General features: G+C 49.6%; 2 protein-coding genes across 2 annotated transcripts; one reads left to right on the forward strand and one right to left on the reverse strand.

The window, feature by feature from the left end:
• Positions 1-5: 5 nt before the first annotated feature.
• On the reverse strand, positions 6-4,237 carry LOC142028372 (saccharopine dehydrogenase-like oxidoreductase). The gene is made up of 5 exons (XM_075022262.1): positions 3,903-4,237; positions 3,469-3,581; positions 2,275-2,355; positions 1,677-1,806; positions 6-121 (listed from the first exon to the last, which is right to left on the reverse strand). The coding sequence occupies exons 1-5, from the start codon at positions 3,991-3,993 to the stop codon at positions 6-8; spliced, it is 531 nt and encodes a 176-aa protein (XP_074878363.1). The 5' UTR covers positions 3,994-4,237.
• An 82-nt stretch (positions 4,238-4,319) lies between these two features.
• Positions 4,320-18,948, forward strand: LOC142028374 (kinesin-like protein KIF28). The gene is made up of 7 exons (XM_075022265.1): positions 4,320-5,837; positions 8,329-8,447; positions 8,778-8,889; positions 9,957-10,027; positions 11,331-11,752; positions 11,899-12,051; positions 18,489-18,948. The coding sequence occupies exons 1-5, from the start codon at positions 5,682-5,684 to the stop codon at positions 11,413-11,415; spliced, it is 543 nt and encodes a 180-aa protein (XP_074878366.1). The 5' UTR covers positions 4,320-5,681; the 3' UTR covers positions 11,416-11,752; positions 11,899-12,051; positions 18,489-18,948.
• The last annotated feature ends 2 nt before the right edge of the window (positions 18,949-18,950 follow it).

Consider the following 18,950-nt stretch of genomic DNA (forward strand, 5'->3'; position numbering starts at 1 on the left):
TTATTCTAATGGGCTACGGTGATGTCACCACAAATACCTCTCAGTTTCCAAGAAGGCGTAAACCAACTAACCTCAGGCCCAGATTTCACCTTCAGGAAACTTTCAACAGCAGTTAAGGTACCTTTAAGGGAGGAGAAAACATTACTTGGCATATACAGTCATTAGTTCACAAAGCCAGAGTACACTCTGGTAGACTCAAACAGCAGGCCACTGACACTGTTAGTTGAAAAGGCAGAGTCACATCTTTACCTCAAAGTAAAATAAACTACAGTTAAGTTCCACAGCTGTTTTAGTTAGCAAGTATCAAACTTCTTGCGTAAAGTACTTCAAGAAGGATCACCAATATTAGCTTTACTCACTACATTTTTCATTTGTCTTATCTATTTTTATTATGTCATTAACTAATCCACAAAAAAAAAAAAAAAAGGAAAGGAATATTAAGAGCCATATTCAGTTTTCCTCCAAGTTTCAAAATTAAGGATGATGTAGGCTGTGAAAACTGAGATGGACTTACAGGTTTTGGTAGACCTTAACTACAAAAAAACCAAACCAAACAAAAAAACCCCACCAACCCCCTCCCCCAAACCTCAAAACACACAAGATATCCTAAAACCTTTAATTTTAGCATAGCTTGTGTTTTGCAAAGCATGCTTAGTTGTGACGAATAGCAAAACAAAACAACAACTCCAAATTCTGCTTTGTTTTGCTTTGCTCAGTTCCTTCTGAGAACGTGAAGACTGTACTCGTGGGGGCAAATTTCAATACAGCAAGCAACTGGATAGACAGCTGGTAATACCCTAAAGGCCAAATAGGAAGATATAAAAGACATCTTTATTCAAAACAAGTATCAGACATCAAATTATAACCCCACAAACAACCAGATACTCATTTCCATGCCTCTCCTCTCCCTTCAATCAGATCCAGATTGAGTTTTATTAAACTGAAAGCTGATGACACACTCCAATGTAAAGCAATCCCACTTTATAGCACTTTTAACGGTACATAAAAGCAAAACATTCGGATACTTTTATCAGCCCTTCCAATTGCAAGTCAGACCTGATGAATGAAGTACCCTCATTTGAGATTAGGAGCAAGTCCTATTTGCACAGAATGGAATCATCTCGCATCTTTTCTCAAATATATTTGTCCTCTTTCAGTTACTGTCCAGCTGCTCTTAAAGAAAAAGGCATTGCACAGCACTGGCTGTCTTCTTACACGCAGACAATGGCTTCTCAGGGCTTCCAGTAGAGAAAGAAAACCCAGGAAACCGGATTACCCACTGATTTCCAATCCCTCTCCCACAGCCTTCCTGTCCCCACTGTCTTTTCCCTACAAGATCCGCACTGCACAAGGGGCAGTGTGCTGAGCCTTGCCTAGGGATGTCCACATCCTGTCTCAACAGCCTGCTGCTGACAGCTGCAGGTTCTGTTCTCTCAGTGAGCAACATTACCTTGAATCCCTCCTTCACCTAATGACCAATCTTCTCCAAGCTAATGGGAATATGATTTACTTTTCAATTTTTATTTACCAGGTTTGGTTGAAACCGATCAGCTGGTAAAGGCAGGCAAAAAGAGAGACTGAAGGAGTCTCCACATAAGCATCGCTGCTTTGGGAAGCCAGATGAAAGCATGATCTGCATTTCTTTTTCCGCATAAGGTCACACTTAAATAAGTCACCTTTCAACTTGTCTCTGGTGTACAGTACTCCCATATCAGCTGGTATAGAGTCAAAGCCACAGCTTCCAATGACATACACTCCCTTTTCCGCAGCTTTTTCGTTGTATTTCAGGTACATTCCTTCCAGAAACTAAAACACAGTCAGAACAAGTATTGTAAGCAGAACTCTGTACTCGGCCACACCCAATATTAGCCATCAGCGCTTTACTGTCTTATCACAGCACCCCACATACTTCAAAACACTTACAAGCATCTTTAAGACAGATACATGCTACTCCTGTCTTACGGTATGAAAGTATCACAGCAGTGCAGAGAAAGGTGGCCTGCACAAAATTCCTATGTAGAATCACAACCCAGACTCGAAGCAGAACTCAAACATTTTGGATTTCCAGAGAACCCGAGAGGCGCTTGTCTCTAAGTCAGAAAACTATCCAACTAATACACATTAATGTACTTTAAAACAATTAATGCATCTTAAACCAGCAGATCAGGAGGCAAAAGTTGTCTTCACGTTCAGCAACGTTCGCGGAAAAATACTACACAAATACCCCTTTAACAGCTCTTTGATAGAAGGTAGCATTTTTCTACGGTCACGTACCTGGGGTTCTCCACAGATGTCAATGCAGCTCGCACCATTTTCAACACAAGCTTCTACCACAGGCTCTCCAAAGAATCTATACTATAGAAGGAAAGACCACCACACGTAACAAAAAATAAAACCCCCACACCACAACTCACCCAGCGTGCTTCATCTAACAGAGCCACCTACAAGAGAAGTAAGCCCTTGGTGGGTATTGGTTTTGCTACATGGGGCCAAAATGCAATAGCACTTGTGGGTTTTGGGGGGCTCGGGAGGAGGAACAGCACAACAAACTTCATCACTGATGATGCAGTTTGCTGCACGGACTGCTGCACCCTGTTTCTCTCTCTCCACAGGTAAGACCACCAAGGCCAATTCAACAAGGTATGCTTTTTGCGCTCCTGTTATCAGCATATTCTGTACTTAAGCGCCCCCAATTTCAAAGACGTCATCGTGACCCAACTTCCAGCTCTGGTACTTTGATCCCCTCCAAACGCGCTGGAAGTATCGCCACTGAAAGTTTTCAAGGGGCCAAGAACTTAGAAGAGCATCTCTAGGGGCTTCTTTTCCACAGATTTCCATTTCTTTTCAGCGCTAGCACCCCTGAAACCATTCTGGCCCAACCCAAAGCTCCTCCCCACTGTTACAAGCAGTTTCTTATGCTGCCTGTGAAAGACTCCCCCCAAGCCACAAAACAAGCAAAAAAAACCCCCCCGCCGCCAAACCCCCAACCAACCCTGCTGCCCTTCAGCGAGAACCGCCCGCGAATGACACCAGCAGAAATCGTGCTGGGGAATCTTCAGGCGACCCCAGGACACGGCTGCACTGCTGGCTCCCTCTCAAAAAGCGCCCTGTCAGCCGGACGGCTCCCGAAACCCCGCAGCCCAGCCGCAGAGGCTCCCGGTCGCCGCCTCAGCTCTCCCCGCCCCGAGCAGCGGGGCGCCCGGCCGAGGGGCAGGCGCCGGCCGAGGGGCAGGCGCCGGCCGAGGGGCAGGCGCCGGCCGAGGGGCAGGCGCCGGCCGAGGGGCAGGCGCCGGCCGAGGGGCAGGCGCCGGCCGAGGGGCAGGCGCCGGCCGAGGGGCAGGCGCCGGCCGAGGGGCAGGCGCCGGCCGAGGGGCAGGCGCCGGCCGAGGGGCAGGCGCCGGCCCGGGCTCTGCCGGCAGCCGCGCCCGGCGGACGCCGCGGGAGCACCGCCCGCGTCCCCGCACTCACCGGGCCCACGCAGTTGAGCACCAGCCGGGTCTGCCTCGCCACGGCGGCCAGCGAGGCCGCGTCGCCCACGTCGCACAGCAGCACGCCGACCTCCGCCCCGAGCGCCGCCTTCCCTGCGCACCGGAGACCGCCGTCACCGACGCCGCCCGCCGCCTCGCTTCCCGCCCCGGGCCGAGCCGCCGCCGCCGCCGCCCCCTCCCCGGCGCGGGCCCCGACGCCGCCGGGTGGGCGGGGGGGGGCTCGCCCCGCGTCGCCCCCTCAGCCCTTCCCTTCACAGCCGCCCGCCGGCGGCTCCCCACGGAGGCGGCCGGGGCCGGGGCCGGGGCCGGGGCCGGGGCCGGGGCCGGGGCCGGGGCCGGGGCCGGGGCCGGGGCCGGGGCCGGGGCCGGGCGGCTTTGCTGCGCCAACACGGCCCCCCCCGCCGCGGCCCGTACCCAGCCTCTCGGCCGCCCGCTCGAGCACCGCCTGCAGCTTCTCCCGGCTTTGCGGCGCAGCTTTCGTAGCTGCTGGATGCTCCCGCGCCATCAGCGGCCTTCTGCGCTTGTGGTCCGGCGGGTTCTAGCGCTGCTGTAAGCAGAAAGCTTCGCTCCCGTGACGGAGTGCCTTCTGTCTGCAAAAGTACCACCCCGGTTGCTGGAGGCTGCTTGTGATTTACTCCTCCCTTCAGAAAGAGCACGTTGTTTTCCCGAACCAGCCTCCCCAGCTCTGTGCCAGCAGAAATGACGCAGGGATGCCACTTGCGAACACGTCTCTGTTTTCCTCTGACGCCGTCCACTGTGCGCTCCTGTGAGAAACGCACACGGCAGTGACAACTCATTCCTCCCCATCTCGCTCGCCATAGCCACGGGGACATGCAAGCCCCTGTTTGGTGTGGATTTACTCCCGTTAGAGCCAGTTCTCGGGCAGAGGGAAAAAACCGTGTCCTGGACCTTTCTTGTTACTTTTAATGCGTAACCATGGTCTTGCTAGTAGGGAACAGGTTTCTTTTTCAAGTTAGCGGATTTCGTACTGCGAAGCTTAACGGTTGATGCCAGAGCCGGCCAAGTGGTGGAAGGGATGGTACAGCTCTGCTCGCCCGGGGCTTCCTCCTTGCGGGCCGCAGGAGCCTGGCCTGGGGCACCCCAGGCCCGGGGGTGTCTCGGAGCCAGACCCGTGGATGTGGCCGCTGCTTTCCCGTTTGCAGGTTCGGCCAGTAGCGAGGCTGAGCGTGCACCACGCACATGCATGGCAACACCACGGCCGGCTACGCAGGCTGCCAGAGAATGGGCCGTGCCTTTGCCAGCCGCCATCTGGCACTAAGGCAACTCGCCGAAAGCCTCCTCCCCGGCTCGTTGCCGTCGAAGCTCACGGGTGACACCAGAGGCATGCTGTCACCCTGCAGGTTCCCACGCGCGCCCACGTTTCCAGAGCCCCCGAAGATCAGCGCAGCCTCAAGCCCAGGTGCCGTCTGTGCCCCCACCCTGGGCTCCCTCGCTCACCTCTGGCTGAGACACCGAGTCTCTCCAGAGAGGGCTTTTCCTCCCGCTCGCTGCCTAGCCCACCCCAAAGTCTGCCAGCAATGTACACGTGCACCTAGGGCTAGGGGAAAATACAATCACTTGCTCCCTCCCCTCGCTGGCACCTCGGACGCCTGCGCCGCGTGACTGTGGTCCCCTGTCCAGCCGCTGGCACCGAGACCCTCACCGCCCCGCTTGCTGACACCGCAGACCCACACGCCTCTGTCACCCGTGACCTGACTTCGGTTGCTGACGCTTAACCGTGACCCGTGGTCCCACCAGTTGCTGGCACGGGGACCCTCATGCGATCCGACCGCCATGATGTAGCATAGCAGATGCTCTCACGTCACACGTACCCTTACGCAGGTAATACGTATGGCTGGAGCTGTTCATCCAGAAATCGGAACCATTGGCTTTTTCTTTCTTAAAACAGCCTCGAAAATAAGTACTGGTTGAACCACCGTGCCCAGCTATCAGAAATTAACATTTGCCCGTCTTGAATTTTCTGCATAGCTGTCTAGATGCTGCACAACTTAATTTCTAAGTAAAATGCGTTATTGAAATGTACCTTAGGATGGCGTCTACCTAGACGGCGATAAGGATTATGCACGTAAGAGTAGGTTGAAGAAATGCTGGAGAAGAAAGAGAGTGGGGATGAATGAAACAGTATGGATCTGATAAATAACTGCATGAAGTAAGCTTTTGTAATGGTTTGGGATGAAGGCAAGTTTTGATCTGTGTAACCTGTGTTATTTTTACAGCGGGATGACACTCTGTGAAGCTGGTGGGTTTTTTCCCAAACACGTGTTACCTTCTAGTTACTTCTCGTCTTTACAGATTACTTCCAGTATGCTGGGAACTTCTAACCAACAGGTGATGAACTCGCTTTGTTTCAGTATTAACAAACCTTAGTTTTCTGTGTACATTTCTTTCTTTTGTTTTTGCCTATTGCAATTGGAAAGTCATCCGTTCTGCTATCTTAACATGACCCTTCTGGGCACGTTGGCTGAAGTGTGTGGGTGCTATCTGGACCTAGCAGCACCTTTTTGCTGCTTTTTGCTGCCCGGCTGCTCTGCCGTACCGGTGGCCAAGCTGTTTCATCCCTTGTAGTACTTTTCTTCTTTCTCCTTTCTGTATTTTGCTCCTTGGTGAAGAAGAAGGGGGTTAAGAAGAAAGTTAGCATTTTTATCTGCTCTCTTTCCCCGATGCTCCTCGTCTTGTTAGTCTCTGACGTTGGCAGACACGGGACTCGTTGCTAATTGGAAATGGGTAATCTGTTTCTCCTGAGCTGGGAGGGGATTTTGAAGATGGTGTATGTGTCAGAGCACTGAATTTTTAGCTGTCCTTCTAAGGTTTATGCAGTTTGCCACTTGCCCCTGTACCTCCCTCCTCATTGGTCTGGAGCCACGTGGCCAATTTCAGACAGGTTTGATGCAGTGGGCAGGAAAAAAATAGGAAAAAAATGAGCACAGGGGAAGACAGACCTCATTCATTTTAGCGGCGCATGGAATAAGCTTGTTGAAACCCCTTATCTAATGGCGATGACAGAAGCAGAGGCAAATGACGCCTTTGTCCTGAATGTTGCAAACGTCTTAAGTCTACAGATGTGAGCTCTCGGTGTGGATTAAACTTACCGGGCAAGTGGAACTCTCCGGGAATGAATTTCGCGAACAACTACCCCGTGCTCCGCCGTAGTCGATCTTAATTTTTGTTCCATCCTTACTAAGCGTAACAATTTTTTTTCTGGTGCTGGTAACACATTTTGGCTCTCCAAAACCAGGAAGCCTGGTGGGCTCAAGATTAGAGAAGAGCAGCAGCAAGGTTTTTAAGTGGACGGTTTGAAGCTGGTGCCCTGTGGAGGTGGAGAGGTTAATGGAATGCGGGAAGAAGATGAGAAGAGCAGCTACGACTACCATGAATGCCACCAGCCGTGGGTCTCAGGGGGTCGTCACCATCCAGCTCGAACAGGTGTAGTGTGCAGGCACTGTTTCCGCCGTTCAGTATAGCTGTTTAGCACTCTGCATGAACTCAGTCCTCTTAGATGCACCGTCAGACGAACTCGTGGAAGTTCATGCAGACGCGAAACCCAGGGTGGCTCTGTTTTACCTAGACCCACCCTCGTTTATTGGCACCTCCACGACAGCGAGCAGATGAGAGCCTGTTGGGTTGCCTCACCCCGGGCTGCAGGGCCAGCCTTGCCAGCCCACCTTTTTGGCGCTTGCACGCTGTCCGCCGCCGCTGCTCTCGGAGCGGGGATCGCCGAAGGCAGAGGTGTCCGAAACCACTGCCTGCTTGCAGGTTGGCTCCGTATTTAAGATCCTCTGCGTGCCAAATATTACAGGCGGTCTTTGAAAATCTCTCGCTGGTGTCCAGAAATAACCTACGGCCACTGTTTCTCTCTGGCAGCTGCTGCTTGCCCGTCAGCGCTCTGCAGAACTCCTGGGCTCGCGCTAACAAGCAGCCCTGCAGCGAGCAAGCTCACAGGGCGCGGCACAAGCGCGGGGCAGTCTGCGGCACCTCCCCGACCCCGCGTGAGGGAAGGCCGCAGCGCGGCGGTGGCAGAGACGTGACCCCAGAGGGTCACCGTGGCCCGAATCCTGCTGTCCTCGCTGTGTGTGCCCCCGGCCAGGCGGAGGGGTGCTGGGTGACCGTGGTGCTGCTGCTGACGGGCGGCTGAACCACCTCAGAGCAGCCGGGCCGGGGGAGGCGACTGCTCGCGGCTCTGCTCCGGACAACGGGCCTTGCTCCTATCATCGCTCGCTCCCCCAACGTTTCCCCTCGGGAGACGGACACCAGAACTACCGTTTTTGCTGAAGTCCCCTGTCGACAGAGCTGGAGAGGGGTCTGCAGAGCCGCTTACGCAGGACGAGCCCGGGCTGGGGCTGGTTGAGGAGGAGGGGGCTCCGGCTGGCCCGGACGTGCGTGACCCGTCTCTGGAGCACAAGCGAGCTCAGCTCCCCACGGCTGCTCGCGCAGGCAGCTCCGAAAGCTGCTCAGCCCTGGCAGGCAGGGCCAGTCCCGGGCTCATCTGGGACGGGGATGGGAGGGAGACGTCGTCTTTGCAGCCGGGGGAGGTTGGGAGCCAGCGGTGCTTCCGTACCCCCTTTCTGCGGGTGCAGGGGATGAGCGGCTTTGTCTGCTGCTTCATCCTGAGAGGCGGTAGGTCGTTTGCTTTGAGGCACACCTTTGTGGTTCTCGTCTTTACAGCAATTCTTCCTAGGTCAGATGTTCCAAGAGCGGTAACTGTCGCAACCTATTTATTTCCTCTGCGTTTCTGCAGAGTATCGTTTTCTGTATCTTACTTCATAATGTCTGAGGGACGGATCTGGTAATTTTTCCTGCTGTTGATACCGTATTTTAACAGATTTTTCTCGACGAAGCCATCGCCAAACAGCCAGTTATAAATCTGGCGGACTTGGCAGGAAGCGAAAGGCAAAAATCCTCCTCTGAAGGATCTGAAGGAGACAGGTTGAAGGAAGGCAGGTGGGTAAATCTAAGTCTAACCACATTAGGAAATGTCACCAGCTGGTTTTCTTTTTCTTTTTTTTTAAAAAAATCCTTCCCTGTGAAGTAAAAATTAAATTTCTGCAGGTGAAAAATAGTTTTCCCTCCATTCAGGATTCCTTGCCGTCTGGCTAAAGAAGTTACTTAAATGAATAAAGCCTGAGATGTCCACAAGCACAAACATACTGAAGCCTGTGCCTAAGCATGAATATGCAGAAGGTTCTAATCTGGTAGCCTCTTCCCTGCCGCCGGCCCCCCAGATTTGCTTTTCATAGTCATGCTTCTACTTTTCACTTTATTTTCCCTTAGTGCTCTGGCTGAGGTTGCTACAGGAAAGAGAGTGGTGCACATCCCATACAGGGACTTGGTCCTGACGAGACTCCTGCAGTCTGCTCAGGGGGGAAGAAGCAGGACCATCATGGTAAGTTGATTCTTGAATTTATAACCCGCTTTGCCCATTGAAATAGAATTGTGCGGCTCTGACATTGGTGAAAGTGAGTGTAATTTAAAAGTTAAGCTTGCTTCCTGTGCAACACAAAGGGGAGAACCCTTCTGCTGGTCAAAAGCTTCTAGCCACTACTAAACGTGTTACTCAAATGGAGAGCACTTCTGTTTTCGGAACAGAAATGTGGCTGGCGCAAAATAGATATCTCTGTCTACGTTAGAGATACAACCTCCGTTTCTTCTGAAAGAGTTTTCTGCATATCTGTAAAAATTTATTGACATATAGGTAAATGTAGCTATAAAACTCAGAGGCACCTGTTTTATATAAAACCCGTGTTCTTTACCTACCTAAAACTAGGCTGCATTATGAAACAAGTCCTTTTTGCCCTAACTTCTGAGATTATCGTTTGTGCCGTGCACCAGAGGTTGCATTCCTAAATGAGATGAAACTCCCCTAGGTTCTTCCTTGTCTCAGGTGAATTAACTGTATGCTCCAGCATCTTGGAAGAGGTATTTTTTTTAAAGGAAGTGCAATTAAATGAAAGGTGGAAGAATACGAACAGAAAATGTGCACATGTGAAAAGGTTGACTGTAAATGCTGATACTCTCAAAACAGCTTACCTGGGTTTCTTCAAATGCTAGCTTGCGTAATTCATCGGAGATGTTTTGAACAAACTGAAGGACAGATCCTTCAATTGCTACTTGAACAAAGACCATCAAAGTGGTTTTGCGCCCTTTTTTTTTGCGTTGGTGCTAGCATTAAGGCAGAGTTAGCAGGATTCGAGCGCCTTCAGTATTAATTTTTGCAAAACCCACCTCTATCTTCTCATCTTTCTTTCTGTCTCATTTCTCTTCTGGCACAAGTGTTAGAAAGAGTTAATTTATGGCCAGATTGCTAAGACACCTGGGTTCTCCTTTTATATTTGGGGACTTAATGGTCTATCTTTCCACGTTAATCCCTGTCTGGTTTTTGGTAGCGTTTAAAACTATTTTAAAAACCCTCCTTCAAAATCTAATGTCAGTTAATACTTTTCATATGCTTAGAGATTGCGGCCGTTGAGTCCAGCAGACATCTGTTACGAAGAAACTTTGTCAACCTTACGATATGCTGACAGGTACGCTTTCATAAGTTTTCCCTTTCTGGTCTTGGTGCACATTGCGGTCAGGTGCTGGGCAAAATGACAGAAGATACCAGTTCAACGGGACTGACAGCTCAGAAGGAAGAAAGGGTGAATCTGTCCATAGGCAGGGGCGGCACATGAAGAGCTTGTTCTTTACCCTTATTAACGAACGGCATGTGTTTTTACAGGTAAGTTGTACGACAGAGGTAACTGTATTTCCTGAGGATTCCAGGTCTCCCTCATATGTGTGACTTAATTGAGCTTCTTTCCTGCCCTTTCTTTCCCAGTAACACAGCACCTCTAAAACTAAGCTGTAGTTTGGGGTCCCACAGCCCAACCGTGGTTGAAACGTAGAACATAGAAGTGATGCCTGCTGCCAGGCATTTGTCGTCTCTGCTTCCCAATCCCAGATCCCAGCGATAGTGCCACACAGAGCTATTCCTTCCTGCCCAGGAGCAGCTTGCTTTCCCGGCCACTTTCCCAGTCCGTCAGCTCCTTCTGGAGGAGAAGGTTCCCTCTCTGCTCCCCTTTGCTCTCCTCCTGCGCTTCCTGGGCCTCAGGACTGAAAACCGCTCTCTTTGCAGTCCTTTCAGGCAGGCTTTTGCTGGACTCCAGCACTAATGCCTTCTTATTCCCTCTCCCATAAAAAGAGGTCAGGCGCTTACACCCCAGTCCGTTATCCCAAAGCGGGTGATGGCTCGGTGACCTTGTAGCCGCAGCAGCCTGGCTGTTCGCAGGTGTCAGGAGCAGAAGATTTAATGTCTCCAGCAGCAGTTGAGTCCTGCAGAGAGCTGAACTGCTTTCATGTGCCGATATGAACGCAGACCAACAAACTCCCCACGCCTGAGCCAGCTCCGTGCAGGGGCAGCTGGAGTTGTCCTTTGCCTGCCTACCTGCCGTACCCACACTTACAGTGGGTGAGGTGTGGTTTTGAAGTACCCCATCCCATATTGCCCTGCATACTAGAGGCAGAGCGGCTATGGCTCCATTGCTGCAAGTTAGGGTTAGCTGGAGAAGAGAAGGGTTTTCGTGGGCTGGCAGGGGCAAAACCAAACCGGGCTGTGATTGCTGGTAGCGGTACAGGAGAGGGCATCAGATGTTTCCACCCAAGGAGCAAAGTGGCTGTGAGACTTTTTCGCTTGTGAAGTTCCAGAGCTACATGGGATATTTCCGAACAGGGAAAAGAACAAAACAAAACCAAACCAAAAGTCACGTTTGATTGGAAACGTTGTCGTTTGCTGGGATTGTCTGGGTAACAGCTTCTTTTTTGTCTTTTATGTATTTTCATATTTAAAAGGACAAAACGGGTCAGGAACAAAGCAGTGGTAAATGCCAGTCCCAGTGGGAAGCTTCTAAGAGAACCAACCGCAGGCTGCAAATAACAAACTGTTGTGCAGACTGGCTGGGCTCGGGAGCACAGGGCGACCAATAGCCGATGGAACACGTACGTATTTCAGCATAAATACAGCTATGAATAGCAAGCAGATTTTGACTTCCCAAAACATTCTCAGGAGGCATTTTTGGTAATCTGTAACACCGAAGAAGTACGGTGGGAATGGAGCTGAGGAGGATTCGCGGGGGTTGGCTCCTGTGCACGCTCTGGGCACCGTGTTTTGTTGATCACCTTCTGGTTAGACGAGGACAAGGAAGATGGCAGCTTTCATTTCCAGTTCAGGATGCTGACAGCAGCAACAAACATCTCGGCTGTTCCGCAGCGAGGTGGGTTTGTGTCCCCACGTGCCGTACGGTCCCCAGGAGGTTTGGGTTGGAAGGGCTTGCTCTGCAAGAGGCCAGACCGCCTCCCACTGCATGGCTTCCTCGCTGCTGGTCCTTGTCTCTCACGGGGTTTGATATTTTACACATAGGTACCCTGGTTAAAGCTGTCTTGCTGTTCACAAGAGGTGTGGTTTTTGCTGGCTGAGAACAAGTGGCAGATCTGGAGCACGCAGGCGACGTGGGAGTCCTGGCTGGAGGAAGCCCAGAAGGAGTGGGAGCACCAGCACACTGCAGTGGCTCAGGCGAGTTTCCCAGTAATGGGCATCGCGGGCAGATACCTTAACCTCTGCTCTTCTGCTTCTGATGTTTTCCCCTTCTTGTCATCTTTAAGACTCGTTGCTCACACACTTCTGTGCCAACAGTGCCCCGATGAGACCCTCCAGGGGCTTTTCAGCCTGGGTAAACTGGCAATAACATAGCCCTGGGTTACGGGTCCACAACATAATAGCAAATCTCTCATGAGCTCAGATAACAGCATATTCTGTCTACTTCTAAGTACCTTACGGTTTCTTGGTTTCATTTTGTAGTTGTGAGAAATCATGACTGAAATAAAAGGTGCCAGTGAATGTACCGAGCCGTGTCAAAGCAGCTCAGGCTTGGGTCACTTCAAAGTCCTTGACAGGGAGAACCAGAGGTTTTCCCTTTAAAACCAGTCATGAGATGAACACCCTAGAACTTGGGGCAGATGTGTTCTTTGCACTTTCTGAAAAAAACCCCAAAAACAAACCAAACCCCCCCCAAACAAACCCCCAAAACCCAACACCCCCTCCCCCCCCTTTTAGTTTTGGGCATGTTTCTGAAAGCAACCAATGTTCACATGACTTATTTAGCCAGCCAGAAGCATTTCAGTAGGAGGCTGTGGCGGTGCGTGAGAGCCAAGGAGTGCATGACGGGCTGCTCTGGGAAAGAAGGGGCCTGATGGTGACTTGATGAATAAGTCGTTCAAGGCACACCTTCACTGAAAGGCCATACGCTGCTCCCCTCCCAGCTGCTTCTCACGAACCATTTTATTGCTTCAACATGGGTAACTGCCAAACAGAGGAGCTGGGAAATCGGCTCTCTGCATAGAGCGGCGATCGATTGCGGGAAGAGGGCTGGGTTTAATGGGGAGAGCAGAGCTTTACAGGAATCCCGCGCGTTTTGTGGGGGTCTCTTGATTTTTGCATGAAGCCTGCATCACGCAGCAAAGTTGCTGACTTAAACAAAAGTGCTTGATTTCTTCCTGACTCGAGGTCTGGAGCTTCTGCCAATAGAAGGAAGCGTGGAGTCAGTCTTTCAGCTCTAGTAATTGCTTGCTGGTGGTGTTTGGTAAAACTAGGGGACATTCAGGGGCTGAATTCTGTCGGGAATGCTGAACCCCGTGTAGGGTGTACGGCTAAACGTGGTAGTTCAAGTGCCGCCTTAGGCCCATCGGTCTGGATGATGGCATCAGTCTTGGCTGGCAGCTGTCACAGGTGTTTGGGCACACAGGACAGGACCCTGTTCTGCTGAGGACAGCTCCTCATCCACTTACTGCATCGGCTCGTTTTCCTGCATTGATTTGCCCGGGGTGTGCTTTTTTAAGACGGTGAAATGAACTTAATCGGGCTTCTATTAGTTTTGAGTCTTCTCCCCAGCAAGCTGTTGGATACAGTTTTAGAGAAGTAATGGTGACAAGCCTTTGCTGGTGTGGTATTTTTTCACCTGTGTGGTGGAGAGAATACTTAAATTGGTAGGAGAGAGTCACCAAAAGCCTGGGCCTGTTGCACGTGTTGCCAATGTTTTTGCGGTTCAGCTTGTCAGGTTGCTGTTTGTCCAAGTACGTTTCAGAGCTGGATACTCAGAAGCCGTCTGGACGTGGTGCTGGGCAGGCTGCTCTAGGTGAGCCTGCTTGAGCAGGGGCTTGGACCAGATGACCTCCAGTGATTCTGGAAGGCCGCCTGCTTCCAGAAGAGAACTTCTGGAAGTTCTCTTCCTTGTGATTCTGTGATTCTAGAATTTGTGCTGGGAGGGGCAGGCACCGGGGCGATGGCACACCGGTGTGGTATGCTGGAAATGTCAGCTGCTGTCTCCCTCTCTTAGGAAGGCTGCGCGTGTGTTCTGTGCTGAGACACTTAGCACCTATGTCTGTCTGTCCAGGTACGCCAAGCAATGTAAAAAGAGCGTAAGTTCAGAAGGGACTTTAGGAACTTTTGCTCGCTTAGCCACGTTAGACGGGGGCTGCGACTCTTGAATGAAAGTATGGTCGTGTTAGAGAATAACCATAGGAGGTGGCTGGGTAAACTGGCTCCAGTGTCAAATTCTGAGCTGTGTTGGTTTTGTTTGTGTTTTCCTTTGAAGGGAAGTCAAATCTATGGTCTTAGCTGTTGGGGGTTGTTGGGCTAGAGAGCTGAAATTCTTCCTTCTCCTTGCCTTCTGCTGTAGGTTTGGGCTTGTGGAGCATCCGCACAAACTCTGCAAGAGAATCTGTAGGCTGCGCTTGAGTGAAATAAGCCTGGCTGTGGAGTTCCGATACAGACCGTCTCTGTTATGCTAGTGGCTTTTTAGACTAGAACTTAGGCTTTGGATGAAATGTAGGGTGGTTGCCTAAAGCATCGGGGCGGGGGGGGTGTTTCTGCCTAAGTGGGAAAGAAATGACCCGGTGGTACTCACAAAGTCACCTGCTAACTCACTCACTAAATCCTCTTTCGGCTGGAGTAAAATATGGCAAAGCGCAAATTCACTGAACCCGACTACTAAGGTGCAGAAAGTGTCTTTTCCATCCACTGCTCCTCCAGCGCTTGTGAGCTGCCTCCTGCTTTTCTGGGGAAAATGTCATTGAACCAGTCGTTAATAATAATTCAAAAAATTCTGTCATTGTCATCTTTAGCTGTTATTCAACAAAGTGGATGCTGGTTTCTCAAAAGGACTTAGTTTTTCTTCCATTTCTTCTTCTTTGGCTTCTTCCCACTCTGTGTCCTGTTTCCTTGGAAAATGTGACCTGAATCGTGTCGCACGCTGTTGTCCGTTCTCTGATCACCAGGTAGCACTTCCCTGAAATCGCTTTAGCTTCCACATCTGGCTGAATGAAAGAATGATGCCTGTCAGCTGCAGCCTTTCTCAGTGAGACAGTGAGTCTCTACGCGCACGAGGGAGTTAAAAGTTGACTGACTGTGTCTCGGGTGGTGTCCTTTCTAAAAGGAAAGGGTTCTGCAGCTCTCCTTGCAAATTGTGTGTGTAGTTTCACACGTGTATGAGCTAGCGTAACGGCTTACTGCCACAAAATGGAGACGGACGAATTCCCTCTCCTTCTTCCCAACGCACTGTCCTGCCTCCTTCCTTGTGCCAACTTTCATGCTTGCTAGTTCTCTCTGCCAGCCAGTTTAACTCTCTAAGCTGGTGGAAAACTATCTACTTTTCTGGGTTCGTTTCCCATCTTCTTAGGCAGTTAACCTGGCTCGTAAAGTGCTCTAAAAAGTGCTCAAGTCAGTGCAAGGTAAGCCGCAGGAATACAGCAGTAGAACAAAGGAGCAGATGGAGAGATGGGAGGCGGCAGCAAGGCCTCTCTTCCGGCGGCAGTGAAGGCAACGTGTTTTGTGAAACCGTATCTTCAGCTGCGACTGAGCGTATTTTTAGCTTTTTCTTCAGAAAGCCTGTAACATTGTTGGCCTTTGATTTTCCTGGACTACCGTCAGTCAGAACTGACATCGCAGAACTCTGACTTGGCTGTATGTGATTCCACTTGAACATGTAATTTCTCTTTTTTTTTTTTTTTTTTCCCCCTGGGGATTTTTAATCCAGAAATCTGTCATCAGTCTATGACTTGTGGCATGTTCCTTTCTTTGGAAACAGTTCATGGTGTTTAGAGGTCATAAGTAGCAAGGGTGAAGAAGAACGGTAATTTTGGCAACTTGTGCACAGACCACTTTGGTGTAGCATACAGCGGGGAGGTTGGATTCTGGCTTCCTCCTGAACATGGAGTAGGCCTGTGGCATTTTACACTGATCTGTTTTCTACCAGACAGAAGGAGGAATGTGACTGTAGTTGTTGTTTTCAAAGAGAGCAGAAACGCAGTTAGTGTTGGATATCGCTCTTAAAGGAGAGGCTTCACGCCTTTAACCTAGTTCTATCTAACTATTTTCCCACTGTGTGGATTTGCCAGTAATCCTTGGTTCAACTTAGCAGAATGATGCAGGTAAAACGTCCTGATAGCCAGGTCACTGTATATACAGTTCAGGCTTTATTGTGGAGTTTATTTTCCTAGTTCCATATTACCAAGCCAGATGTCTAGGAACAAAATGTTTCAAACGGCCATTGGCGTACTGGCGGAAACCTGGGCATGCCTGATGGTCTAGCGTTTTCACGTGCTTTTCTATGCAGTTAATAACTGCAGCGGAATTAAATTTAAAGTTCCATGAATGGTCCGGGCGTGGGAGTGTTACGTACTTGATGGTTCTTAGCGGTGGTATGGGCCTGATAAGCACATTTGTTGTGTACTGTAGGCAGGAGTACACTGTGTCAAGGTGTGAGCTTTCCACCAGAGAAGAATTCTTTCTGATTTGGTGGGGAGTTTGGGGTGGCGAGTGGTTTGTTTTTACGCTCAACTCTCCCCAGTAGAGTATCTTAAAATTTGATGTGCAATTTGGCCACGCCAAGTTCTGTGCTCTTGGCCTGTCCAGGTAGGCAGTGGCAAAGGCAGGGTGACGCAGGGTGACTCTTGTTCTTCCTCTTCTGAAATTTCTTCCCGTGATAATCTTCTCTGGTCATTCCTCCTTTCTTATTCAGCATCACGGTATTGCTGAAGGCACCTGTCAAAACAGCTGGACGTTGAAGGCCTTTGAGAGATGCTATTCACCAACCCAATAGATCTGTATTTGTATTTGGTATTATGGGTTACTCATAAAACATATGGATTAAATCATGACAATTAAACTGAGCCGGAAGGCTGGTCAAACTGTGGGGCTTTTTACTCTCTGGAGCCCCTGGATGCAGTGCAAAAGTTCATCCCGCTGTCCCTGTGAAAGGATGACAAGTACCAAAAAGCAAACGCGAGAAAACTACTGCAAATGAGTTGTCCCACTTGGAACTTGACCTGTGCTAGTTGTGAATGCTGGCAGGGCGGTCAGGCTGGCCGGCTGCAGCAGCGTCCTGCAATACTGGCTTTGCCATCGGCAACCTTTTTTTCCGAAGGTTGACTTGCGCTTAGTGCGGGACCCTGGCTTACACTGCCTGTGTTTCACGCGCTCGTTGTTTTCATGCTGGCAGAAGATACTGGAACATGTTCTCAGGTAGAGTGCTTGTGACCTGAAATATAGTAGATTCCAATGCCCAGGCTTTAGAGCATAACCTTTCTCCACAGAAGTACAATCTGTGTAAATGGTATTATTTATAAGCGTTTCCCTTTAATAACTTTGTGTTGCTCCCAGAGTCTGGTCTTCAGAACTAGCTGTAACCTCCTATGCCGTAAGGAAAATAGGTTATTAGTGCACGCTGGAAGAAGCAACCATAAAACTTTGCTTGCGGGAGAACATGTGTGCTACAGTTAATGCAATGGGCTTTGTGTGCCCATTGAAGTGGCTGGCTGTACTGGTTTGTGGCATAGGGTAAGGGTTCTGTTTGATGCCCGAGTTGGTCAGCATGTGTAACGCCCAGGAATAGCGAGCTACGTAGAATATCTTCCTTCTGAGACTCCATGGAGAAAGCAGTGCTATTTGAAGAGATGCTTGAACCTGTCTTGTCTTCCGGAGGCTTTTTCAATAACCCATAGAACTTGCAAAACGTAGTGAGCTGAAGTAGTTTGTATTTCCACGTGTGTGGAATATCTCTTATTTAGCCTCCTATTCAATCTTGTAAGTCACCTGAGCTTTTAAGTCCCCGTCCCCCGTCCCCCATCCCCCAAAAAAATCTATATTGACATAGTGAAACGTGAACTGTCTGTGGAGCACCGACAGAGGTGTGGAAACTGAAAGGCCTCAAAGTTTTTGTACAATAGTGCAGAGATGTGATAAGGACTGGCAATAGGAAGGAAAGGACTGGAATAAGGAATATGGGGATTTAAGTGTAGAAAAGAATCCGTGTTTTAAGGTGCTGTGTTATGTTCAGGTGATAAGTGTATGGAAAACTACTTTCCAACTGATGAGCTATGAAAGTCTGTATCGCTTGTCATGCGGAAACATCAACGGTACATTTTCTGGAAGAGTTTGAGAGTGAAGGTAGTTAAGAACTTAGTATTCCTTAGAGTTCAAAATAAACACACAAGAAGTGAACAAGACACAAACGATGCCTGAAATCTACTAGAAGACAATTGGCAATAAATAATGAGGTACAAAATCAGGAGCAAGGACTAATGGAACCTCACACCTCTTACTGCAGCGCTAATTGAAATATGCTTTTTCTCGGATTGCATCTTACTACAGACTCGCATATCTGAGTAGACTTGAACTCGGTGTATTGTTTTTTTTCCTGTTATTGACCTTATCAATACCCCTGTGTCGCTTTTTGTTGGTGATCTCATAGGCATTAGAAAAGTAAAAGGATTCTCCTTTTGCTCTGCTGTGAGATCAAAAACTGTCCCGAGTGCCATTTTTTGAAGGAAAAGAGCTACAGGAGCTGTCTAGGAGATTACTTGCGGCATACTGATGAAACTTCTGTCAATCTCAAAAAGCAAATCTCAGTTATGGCTGACATGAGTCTGTTTTTGCATTTTTTTCTTTATTTACAGTGAAGAATGCGAGACCTATCAGCTCAGGTAACGAGCAGTCTGCTGCAGTTTCCAGAGGTGACTACTGAGGCACTTGGGGAAGATGAGAAACCCCTAGGTTCTGTGCTGAGCGGGAAGTTTTCTGGAGGTGAGCGTTCTCCTTTAAATTTGGTCTCGGTCTGAAGTTCTTATTGCCTGGAGGTTACCTGAAGCACAGGGTCACAGTATCGACTGTGTCAGGCTGGTGCTGTTGTTAAGATGCATCAGGTTTCGAGAGAACAGGAAGGAAGTTTTAACTATTAAAAATGCTAATATTAAAACCTTAAAACTAGTATAGTTAAACTTTGAAATTACAGCAACCTTCACCAGTCTTGTGCTATTAAAATAATTTAGTTAAGCATGCTGAGTCAGCGGGCCTTCCTCAATGTTGTGGTCACTCAATTTTTAATTAAATAAAAGGCAGTTTTCAAAAAAGTGATAGTG

The sequence above is a fragment of the Buteo buteo genome, unplaced genomic scaffold (assembly GCF_964188355.1).
Source record: "Buteo buteo unplaced genomic scaffold, bButBut1.hap1.1 HAP1_SCAFFOLD_311, whole genome shotgun sequence".
NCBI lineage: Eukaryota > Metazoa > Chordata > Aves > Accipitriformes > Accipitridae > Buteo > Buteo buteo.

Excerpts from the sequence above, each read along its gene's own strand:
- LOC142028374 (XM_075022265.1), top strand. The coding sequence starts at position 5,682 with ATGAAGGCAAGTTTTGATCTGTGTAACCTGTGTTATTTTTACAGCGGG. Across the intron at positions 8,448-8,777 it reads GACAGGTTGAAGGAAGGCAG|TGCTCTGGCTGAGGTTGCTA; the intron begins GTGGGTAAATCT and ends ATTTTCCCTTAG. Across the intron at positions 8,890-9,956 it reads GAAGAAGCAGGACCATCATG|AGATTGCGGCCGTTGAGTCC; the intron begins GTAAGTTGATTC and ends TCATATGCTTAG.
- LOC142028372 (XM_075022262.1), bottom strand. The coding sequence starts at position 3,993 with ATGGCGCGGGAGCATCCAGCAGCTACGAAAGCTGCGCCGCAAAGCCGG. Across the intron at positions 1,807-2,274 it reads ACATCTGTGGAGAACCCCAG|TTTCTGGAAGGAATGTACCT; the intron begins GTACGTGACCGT and ends ACTGTGTTTTAG. Across the intron at positions 122-1,676 it reads CACCAGAGACAAGTTGAAAG|GTACCTTAACTGCTGTTGAA; the intron begins GTGACTTATTTA and ends CCTCCCTTAAAG.